The sequence below is a fragment of the Rhinopithecus bieti genome, unplaced genomic scaffold, assembly GCF_001698545.2.
Source record: "Rhinopithecus bieti isolate Rb0 unplaced genomic scaffold, ASM169854v2 scaffold_44592, whole genome shotgun sequence".
Lineage (NCBI taxonomy): Eukaryota > Metazoa > Chordata > Mammalia > Primates > Cercopithecidae > Rhinopithecus > Rhinopithecus bieti.
Genome location: NW_016818423.1, coordinates 223,836 through 232,936, shown reverse-complemented (window position 1 = coordinate 232,936; position 9,101 = coordinate 223,836). Strand labels below are relative to the sequence as shown.

Sequence of the window (9,101 nt, the reverse complement as noted above, 5' to 3'; positions counted from 1 at the left end):
AGACGGAGCCTTTCTCGGGCGCGCAGGCTGGAGTGCAGTGGCGAGATCTCGGCTCACTGCAAGCTCTGCCTCCCAGGTTCAGGCCATTCTCCTGCCTCAACCTCCCGAGTAGCTGGGACTATAGGCGCCTGCCACGACGCCCGGCTAATTTTTTGTATTTTTAGTAGAGACGGGGTTTCACCATGTTAGCCAGGATGGTCTCGATCTCCTGACCTCGTGATCCGCCCGCCTCGGCCTCTCAAAGTCCTGGGGTTACAGGCGTGAGCCACCGCGCGTAGCCCCTTGTAGGCTCTTAAGTGGGAATGTGACACCCAATACAGCTCTGTGTCCTGGGAAGCATGCGCAAGTTATTTCTAGATCGGATCGACCCTTGCTTGCTTTGAGGACACAGCTAAATGACAAAAATTGCCCTCCTGGAGCTCTCAACCTGGAGAGCCTCTGTCTACTGCAGTACATTTATCCAGTGTGTTTATGTATGCAGGTGCAGGTTTGGACTATTTTCTGGGGAATCTGATGAATGGTCCTTTACTGTTTATATGGAAATACTGATAATTAAGCAAAAGATTGCAGACACAGCTGAGGTATGTAGAATGCTCCCTGAGCTCACAGAAAAGAAAAGGCGCTTCCAGAGGAGAAGCACCTCTCAAGTTTTCTGGAATGCAGGACTTCTTGAAATGGATCAGCCCAGGGAGGGAAGGACAGAAAGGAATGCTTGAAGAAGTGACCCAGAGCGTAAGTCGGAGAGCGTGAGGGATGAGGCTGGTGTGGAGGGCATGCCTTGAGAGCACAGTGGGGAGAAACCTAATTTGTGGAGGAGCCACACAGTTTGGGCTCAGCTATCTGTGCTGTCCTTTGTTAGCCATTCAACCTTGGCTGAGTAACTTAACCACTCTGCCTTCATGTTTTCCATCAGTAAGATGGGCATAATCACACCAGCTCATGATGTTCATCATTACTCTTCTTGTCATTGATTAGCTTTCTGTGATCCACTGTGACCTGGAGAGATGGGGTCAAGTGGTGAGCTCAGGATTCGTGGTGCCCAGAAATAACCCCCACTGCTCAGGAGAGCCTGGATGCCATGCATGGGGCCAGAGGGACCTGTGCACATGTTTGCAGGGAAGCACTGTGTAGCTGCTGGGTGGTGGGTAGTGTGTTTTCCCAGCTAGGATGCACTTTCTCCATGTGCTGTCTTGGGAGTGACCCATGGCCACCCAGCCTCCAGGGCCCTCAGGCCCTGTAGTACCACTCAGGAGAGGAGCTCCTCTCCTCATCTGATGGGTTGCCAAAGTGCTAGAAGTCAGGGGACTGGGCTGAACCAGTGAAAGGTATTGCTGTGGGGTGTGCATATGTGTGTGTGTGATGCGTGACATGCAAATGCAAGTCCGAGAAGCCTGCCCCCAAGTCTCTTCTCAGGCCGTGTAACACAGACTGTTTTTCCTCCCCAGATCCGGCCCCACATCGCAACTCTTCGTAAGTACACCTATGGCAAGCACATTCTGGCCAAGCTGGAGAAGTACTACATGAAGAACGGCGTTGACTTAGGGCCCATCTGTGGCCCCCCTAATGGTATCATCTGAGGCAGTGTCACCCGCTGTTCCCTCATTCCCGCTGACCTCACTGGCCCACTGGCAAATCCAACCAGCAACCAGAAATGTTCTAGTGTAGAGTCTGAGACGGGCAAGTGGTTGCTCCAGGATTACTCCCTCCTCCAAAAAAGGAATCAAATCCACAAGTGGAAAAGCCTTTGTAAATTTAATTTTATTACACATAACATGTACTATTTTTTTTAATTGACTAATTGCCCTGCTGTTTTACTGGTGTATAGGATACTTGTACATAGGTAACCAATGTACATGGGAGGTCACATATTTTGTTCACTGTTGTATCTATATTTCACATGTGGAAACTTTCAGGGTGGTTGGTTTAACAAAAAAAAAAAAAAAAAAAAAACATTTAAAAAAAAAAAAAAAAAAAAAAAGCTTTAAAAAAAAAAAGAAAAGAAAAGGTTTTTAGCTCATTTGCCTGGCCGGCAAGTTTTGCAAATAGCTCTTCCCCACCTCCTCATTGTAAAAAAAAACAAAAACAAAAAAAACCTGAGAAGTTTTGAATTGTAGTTAAATGACGCCCAAACTGGCCCCATTTAAGCAACTGTTTATTAAAAAATAGTACTATACATATATATAGTATATATAATGAAAAAGGTTTCAGAGTTGCTAAAGCTTCAGTTTGTGACATTAACTTTATGAAATTCTAAAAAATGCCTTTTTTGGAGACTATCTGATGCCGAAGAAGGCTGTTCGTGAGGAGGAGATGCGAGCACCCAGAACCGTCTTTTGAGGCTGGGCGGGTGTGATTGTTTACTGCCTACTGGATTTTTTTCTATTAACATTGAAAGGCAAAATCTGATTATTTAGCATGAGAAAAAAAAAAATCCAACTCTGCTTTTGGTCTTGCTTCTATAAATATATAGTGTATACTTGGTGTAGACTTTGCATATATACAAATTTGTAGTATTTTCTTGTTTTGATGTCTAATCTGTATCTATAATGTACCCTAGTAGTCGAACATAATTTTGATTGTACAATTGTACATTTGTATACCTGTAATGTAAATGTGGAGAAGTTTGAATCAACATAAACACGTTTTTTGGTAAGAAAAGAGAATTAGCCAGCCCTGTGCATTCAGTGTATATTCTCACCTTTTATGGTCGTAGCATATAGTGTTGTATATTGTAAATTGTAATTTCAACCAGAAGTAAATTTTTTTCTTTTGAAGGAATAAATGTTCTTTATACAGCCTAGTTAATGTTTAAAAAGAAAAAAATAGCTTGGTTTTATTTGTCATCTAGTCTCAAGTATAGCGAGATTCTTTCTAAATGTTATTCAAGATTGAGTTCTCACTAGTGTTTTTTTAATCCTAAAAAAGTAATGTTTTGATTTTGTGACAGTCAAAAGGACGTGCAAAAGTCTAGCCCTGCCCGAGCTTTCCTTACAATCAGAGCCCCTCTCACCTTGTAAAGTGTGAATTGCCCTTCCCTTTTGTACAGAAGATGAACTGTATTTTGCATTTTGTCTACTTGTAAGTGAATGTAACATACTGTCAATTTTCCTTGTTTGAATATAGAATTGTAACACTACACGGTGTACATTTCCAGAGCCTTGTGTATATTTCCAATGAACTTTTTTGCAAGCACACTTGTAACCATATGTGTATAATTAACAAACCTGTGTATGCTTATGCCTGGGCAACTATTTTTTGTAACTCTTGTGTAGATTGTCTCTAAACAATGTGTGATCTTTATTTTGAAAAATACAGAACTTTGGAATCTGGGTTTATGCTTTATTTTAACCTCTTCCCCCGCCCCACCCCCAGTGTAGTTCCTCAGGACAGCCCTTTCCTGCTCATGCTTCTTTCTGGTTGTTTTGTTATTGTTTTGTGAGGGTTGGGGGAGAGATATCAAACCGATGGCTCTTTGAGCCCAATTTAAACTAAAGATGTTTGGTTCAGCCTGCCCAGTGCATTCAGAATCAAGATACTGCACATAAAAATCCAGATTGCCAACTCTGCATGTCAGAATATTCTCCTTGGGCCTGTCAGATGAGGTGTCTGGGTTACAGCACTGTCTGTCGGGGCCTCTCCCTGTTTTCTGTGTTTGGGCTGCTCCAGTTGACCCTGCTAACCTGTTCCTACTACTGAGGCCCGCCAAGTGGTCCAATGTCCGAGCATACTCATCTCTTCAGACTGGGAGCCTCTTTTTGCTTGTAACACAGGAGGCTTGAGTTTACCATTGTGCCTGTGGCCCAGGCCTGAGGATGCCATCTGCCCTTCTTCACCAACTTTGCTCCAGGGGCAGGTTTGGTAAGTGTTGGCAGTTGCAGGCTGGGTCCAACCAGAGAGGCCAGGTGGAAGCCCACAGCAGCTGGTGTCTGGAGGTGGAACCTCAGGGTGGTTGAAGGAACTTAGGAACTTCACATAGGCCCCTCAAGGGTAAGGGCTAGTCACTAACAGGCCCTGGGAATAGAGGGAGGAGAAAAGGAAGCTGAGGGAATGCAGGTTTCCAGTCCAGCATGTGATTTTGCCTCAGCAGCTGTCGCTGAGGCCGTTTCCCAGCATTGCCGCACTACAGTAGCCATCATGGGGCTTGCAGAGGTGGCACACTGCAGGCATTGGGAACTGTAGTCCATGCACCATGACTCCAGTCACATTGACCTGGGCTCACGTGTGGGTCTTGCCACTCTGTGCACTTTGGCAAGTTAGTTCACCTCGTCTTTCATCAAATTCGTTGCTGGAAGTGGACCAGAGGTAACAGATCTATGTAAAGTGCCTCTCATCATGTTATGGGAAGTTATGGCATTAAATTCAGTGTCTAGCACTCTGGTGTAATAAGTGATGCCAGTTTTCCTGCACAGTTTTTGATGAACAAAACTTTGTTCATTAGTTTACATAATAATGTAAATTGTTGTGAACCGACTCTGCACCAAGTCACCCATGAGATGGTTTTTTCATGTTCTCAACAACGGTTCTGGGAACCGACAGCCCTGCAGAGAATGTGGCTATCCCTATCTCGTAGATGTGGAAACGGGTCCTAGGATCTGATGGAAGTCTTTTGATAGACAAACTGATTTAATAAAGCTTGTGGCTTTCCCCTTAGTTCGTCATGCAAGGGGGTGGGCATGAGGGCAGACCCCTCCATCTGCAGGACTGAGTTTCATGGAGCGGGCTGGGCTCTGAGCCACCCCCTCTTCTGACCACCATTATTCTGCTACCAAGTCCATCCCAAGGATTCTATGACCTGGGCTGTCAGGCACTGGGTACCGGCATTCTTGGTCTCTCTTCCAGAGTCCCTCCAAAGTGTATTCCTCAGTTTATGTAATAACTCTTACCCTCTCACGGTGCTTTACAGTTTACAGAGTACTTGGTATTTGAGATACCATTGGTCTTTGTGGAAAGCTTTAGGGAGTCAGGGAGGGGAGATGTTTCAGCCCTTTATACAGATGAGGAGTTTGAGACCTAAGCCCCGCAGTCAGTAACCAAGTGAGGATTTTATCTGAGGGTTCCTGACTCCCAGTCCAGTGCTCTGTCCATGCCATCCTGCCCTTACCCGCTGTCAGCCCCATGAATGGCCATCTTCTCTTTTTGAGGCTCAGAGGGATTGCAGAAGGGCGAGGCCCCAGGGAGTGAGGCATCCTTTCGAGGGAGGAAACCTGTGACTTTATGTAGTTACCCACTGTAGCCACGCGAGGGTGCTGCCACCTAAAGCAAGCATTATGGAGGCCTAAGGGGTCAAGGTCAGGGTTGGGATGGCTTTTCCCTGGCTTGAAGGGCTCAGCACTGTAGGAATCCCACCCAGAGACCAGAGGTCTGGCATCTGCCCTGAAACTAAGCTTTCTCCCTTCTTCACTCCCTCTCCTCCTGCTCCCTCCAGCGTCCGCAGTGCCTAGCACTAGGCCCTAACACGGGGTGTTAGGGTAGGGTGGGTGTGGGGTGGGAGGGTATGGTTACTGACCTGGCTCACGGACCTCAGCTTTGCTTTTGACTCTGTGATCTCGGGCAAATCACTGACTTCTCTGGACCGTGGTTTCTCCAGCTGTCACCTGGAGTGGTAGACCAGGCCTGTCACTCTCACAGGGCTAGTGTGAGGTCACACAGGAAGACAGGGGAGCAGCCCCCTGCCTCTGTTAATGCAACCCTGGTGCCTCTTTCTGGGGCCACATCCTGGCTTTTGCACAGAGCTTTCAAACAAGCCACACCTCCGAGTCTATTTTAATGACTGAGCTTCAAACCCCAGCTACGCCTGGCCCTATGTAACCTTTGTAAGTCATCTGCCTTCCTCTCTTTCCTCATCTGTAAAATGGGATTAACAATAGTTTTATTTCACAGAGTATATTGGAAGCCCTTGGCACACACAGGACTGGGCGCACAGTAAGCCATAAATAGGAGTTATTATTATCTCCAATTTTTCCCTGCTATGTTGGGGCCCTTGCTCTTTTCACTAGGGTGAAACTGGGTGTTTGACAGGAGCTGGACTAGGTCCAGTCCAGTATACTGGCTTCCAGACTGGAATCCAGATTGGGATCTGGAGGTTGAAGTGGGTGTTTGACAGGAAATGAACAGGGTCCAGTTGGAGGCCTCAAGTAAGCACACATTTAGAAGGACAGGGCATTGTGGGTTCATCAGAATCTGGGGAGTCTGAAACTCCTCTGTCTGGAGCTCCAGCTAATTTTATGTTTAGAAACTGAAGATTCAGAACCTGTGCCATTCTAGTGAAATGGATGTGCCTCAGGAAGGTAACTTACAATTACAGCGGCCACAATAGGGAAGTTTGACTCTAGATGAAATTATTCATCTATGGTTACGTTAAAAAAAGACGATCCTGAGTATTTAAGAAACAATGAGATGCATTTTTCGATGGTACACAGAAGCTTCCCAAAGACAGAATGACTTAAAAAAAAAAAAAAGCCTCTCTAAAGAAATCTTTACAGCACACTTATAAAAATTATTTTGAGGTTGGCTTGGTGGCTCAGGCCTGTAATCCCAGCACTTTGGAAAGCTGAGGCAGGCGGATCACCTGAGGTCAGGCATTCAAGACCAGCCTGACCAACATGGCGAAACCTCATCTCTACTAAAATAAAAATACAAAAATTAGCTGGGCGTGGTGGTGGGCATCTGTAATCCCAGCTACTCAGGAGGCTGAGGCATGAGAATTGCTTGAACCCGGGAGGCAGAGGCTGCAGTGAGCCGAGACTGTGCCACTGCACTCCAGCCTGGGCGACAGAGCAAGACTCCGTCTCAAAAAACGAAAAAAAAAATATTTTAAATCTGCAAGGCTGTTTGATCTCTTGTCTTTTGCATCTGAATATTTGAATATTCTGAACACCATCTTCCTTTAAAAGATCTTCAAATGAGCCAGGAGTATCTGCAACAACTAAATGCAAATCTTGGTCTTGCACACAACTTGGCTATTATAAAAGCAACCGCCTGAGACTAATTGGAAAAAAATAGATTTCTCCCCTGTCACTCACCTAAAACTTAGTCCACAGTCTCAATAAAATTGACTCCCAGTACTAAGTAAATATGCTCCAAGACTCCTTTTTGGTGAAAACATAACAGCCTTTCTGCCTTAGAAATGTTTAAATCTTTAAAATGCAAACTTCAAAGAATGACTCATCAGAATAAAAAAAAAAGAACTTTTCAGAAAAGTGGCAAATGAAAGAATCCTGAATGTCTTTCCCAAAAATATTAATGAAAGCCTTTAGCCATCTGACCAGGTAACTTTAACGGTCAAGAACACAATTTGGATCCAGCTAGGGAGTTTTATATTATTGTGACTGATGCATGGCTCAAATTTCAGAACAGAAGCCATGAATCTCTATTTGTGTCTTTATATATGTCTGTGTTATTCATTTTGTAATTAATTAATTTATTTTTTTGAGACTGAATCCCTCTCTGTCACCCAGGCTGGAGTGCAGTGGCACGATCTCAGCTCACTGCAACCCCCGCCTGCCTCCTGGGTTCAAGCAATTTTCCTGCTTCAGCCTCTCAAGTAGCTGGGATTACAGGCATGTGCCACTACCACACCCGGCTAATTTTTGTATTTTTAGTAGAAACAGGGTTTCTATGTTGGCCAGGCTGGTCTCAAATTCCTGACCTCAAATGATCCACCTGCCTCAGCTTCCCAAATTTCTGGGATTACAGGTGTGAGCCACTGTACCTGGCCTATGTATGTCTATGTTATTTAAATGTAATACTGCTCTATCTCTAGATGGTATTATTAGAAATTATATATATATATTAGACAGACTCTCATTCTGTCACCCAGGCTGAATGCAGTGGCACAAATCTTGGCTCACTGTAACCTCCACCTCCCAGGCTCAAGCAATTCTTGTGCCTCAGTCTCCTGAGTAGCTGGGATTACAGACATGTGCCACCATACCCAGATAATTTTTTTTATTCCTAGTAGAGACAGGGTTTCTCTATGTTGTTTGTTTGTTTTTGTTTTTGAGATGGAATCTCTCTCTGTTGCCCAGTGCTGGAGTGCAGTGGTGAGATCTCAGCTCACTGCAGCCTTCTGCCTCCCAGGTTCCAGCAATTCTCCTGCCTCAGCCTTCCGTGTAGCTGGGATTACAGGCATGCACCATCACACTCGGCTAATTTTTGTATTTTTACTGGAGACGGGGTTTTACCATGTTGAACAGGCTGGTCTCAAACTCCTGACCTCAGGTGATCCACCCACTTCAGCCTCCCAAAGTGCTAGGATTACAGGTGTGAACCACCGCAGCTAGCCAGAAATAATTTATAATTATCTTTTTCCCTACTAAAAGAAAATATTAAAAGAGCTCTTAATACTTAATTGACCTAGAGAAAAATAAGTGTTCACATAAATCATTTTCTCAGAAAAGAAAGCAATTAAAATGCTTTTCAAGTTTACGTGACTTGAATAATATTTAATAAGAATATTAAGCTAGGCATGGTGGCTCAAACCTGTAATCCCAGCACTTTGGGAGGCTGAGGTGGGTGGATCGCTTGAGTCCAGGAGTTCAAGGCAAGCCTGGGCAACATAGGGAAACTTTGTACAAAAAATACAAAAATTAGCTAGGCAAGCCTGTAGTTCTAGCACTTGGGAGACTGAGTTGGGAGGATGGCTTGAGCCCGGGAGGTCGAGACTGCAGTGAGCTGTAATTCCACCTACTGTGGTCAAGGCTGGGCAACAGAGGGAGATCCTGTCTCAAAAAAAAAAAAAAAAAAAAAAAAGAATATTGGTGATTTAGCAAAATGGACATTCTTAATGGATATTCATATTCTACTTAGCTTTACTAGTTAAACTCATGTTATCTCCGTTACAAAATTTGTTAACAAGGTAAGTAACCTGAGATGACAAGCAGATTTTTAAATGTTACAAGATGTCTGCTTGATAAGTTTCCAAAATCTTTGTGAAAACTTGAAACTTTAAAATTATATTAAGTAGGCCAGGTGCGGTGTGGCTCATGCCTGTAGTTCCAGAACTTTGGTAGGCTGAGGTGTGCGGATCACCTGAGGTCAGGAGTTCGAGACCAGCCTGGCCAACATGGTGAAACCCCATCTCTACCAAAAAATACAAAAAT

The 9,101-nt window shown here is 44.5% G+C and overlaps 1 protein-coding gene across 14 annotated transcripts in view; it reads left to right on the top strand.

The window, feature by feature from the left end:
- PUM1 (pumilio RNA binding family member 1) overlaps nucleotides 1–3,331 on the top strand; it is a 144,015-nt gene extending 140,684 nt beyond the window's left edge. For all 14 annotated transcript variants that reach the window (XM_017857044.1, XM_017857043.1, XM_017857036.1 and 11 more), the window contains one exon: nucleotides 1,446–3,331. In XM_017857044.1, coding sequence (XP_017712533.1) covers nucleotides 1,446–1,577 — 132 coding nt within the window. In that variant the 3' untranslated portion in view covers nucleotides 1,578–3,331. The remainder of the gene's footprint in view (nucleotides 1–1,445) is intronic.
- Nucleotides 3,332–9,101: the final 5,770 nt, after the last annotated feature.